The sequence below is a fragment of the Chrysochloris asiatica genome, unplaced genomic scaffold, assembly GCF_000296735.1.
Source record: "Chrysochloris asiatica unplaced genomic scaffold, ChrAsi1.0 scaffold00057, whole genome shotgun sequence".
NCBI lineage: Eukaryota > Metazoa > Chordata > Mammalia > Afrosoricida > Chrysochloridae > Chrysochloris > Chrysochloris asiatica.
The window spans coordinates 4076059-4077200 of NW_006408575.1; the positions used below are offsets into that span (position 1 = coordinate 4076059).

The following is a 1142-nucleotide window of genomic DNA, read 5'->3' on the forward strand; positions in this document are numbered from 1 at the left end:
TGTTATTACAGTCCTGGTGTGGCACTATGGGTAAATGCACTGGACTGCAAAGTTGGCTTGAACTACAAGGTTGGAGGTTCGAGCCCACCTGCCACTCCTTGAAAACCCTATACAGGATCACTATAGGTCGGAACCCACTGGAGGGTACTTAACTAACATGACTTTTGATGATGCTCTGGTAGCGAGGTGGTTACGAATCAGGCTGCGAACCTCAAGGTCAGCAGTTTGAACTACCAGCGGTTCCGTAGGAGAAAGATGATGCTTTCTGCTCCCGTAAAGATTTACAGCCTCAGAAACCCTATGCAGGGTCGCTAAGAGTCGGAATCGACTCCATGGCACATACCCACATGACTTTGGGTGGTGACTTCCCGGCTGTGTACAATAGACAAATCCGACTGAGTACCTTTCTAGCCCCATTATAGAGCACCCCCGCACTAACGGTTGCCCCCTCTCTGCTTTCTCCCTAGGACCGCCGCGAGAGTTTGCCCACCTCCCCGCCCTGGACGCCTAGTGCGTCCCGGCCCCCCAGCAGCCTGGATGGCTGGGTGAGCCCGGGGCCGTGGGAGCCCAGCCAAGGGAGCCGCATGAGTAGCCCCCCGCCATTGCCACCGCCGCCGCCCATGTCCCCCTCGTGGAGCGAGCGCTCTGTATCCCCGTTGCGTTCCGAGCCCGAAGCACGGCCACCCAGTCGCCAGCTGCAGGCGCTTCTGGCGCGAAACATCATCAACGCGGCCCGGCGCAAGAGCGCCTCCCCGCGGCCCGCGGGCTCCGAGAGCTTACGGCCCTTCTCTCCGCCCCGACTGCCACCCCCGCCCCCGCCCCCGCCGCCACGCATGCGCTCGCCGCAGCCCGCCCGCCTTGGCCCGGTTGTGGCTCCTGGAGCCACATTCGCCCCGATCCCGAGGAGCCAGCTGCCTGCTGGGCTCTCACCTTGCGCCAGCCCCCGGAGCCCATTGCCAGCGCCACCCAGGCCCTTCCCCTACCGCCGTTCGCCCACGGACTCCGACATGTCCCTCGACTCCGAGGACTCTGGAGCCAAGTCTCCAGGCATCCTCGGCTACAACATCTGCCCCCGTGGGTGGAACGGCAGCCTGAGGCTCAAGCGTGGCAGCCTCCCTGCCGAAGCCTCTTGCACCACATAA

The 1142-nt window shown here is 62.9% G+C and overlaps 1 protein-coding gene across 1 annotated transcript in view; it reads left to right on the forward strand.

Moving 5' to 3' along the window:
• The window catches only part of SYNPO (synaptopodin), a 43956-nt gene extending 42814 nt beyond the window's left edge, over positions 1-1142 (forward strand). Inside the window, exon 3 of the mRNA XM_006863886.1 lies at positions 468-1142. Coding sequence (XP_006863948.1) covers positions 468-1142 — 675 coding nt within the window. The remainder of the gene's footprint in view (positions 1-467) is intronic.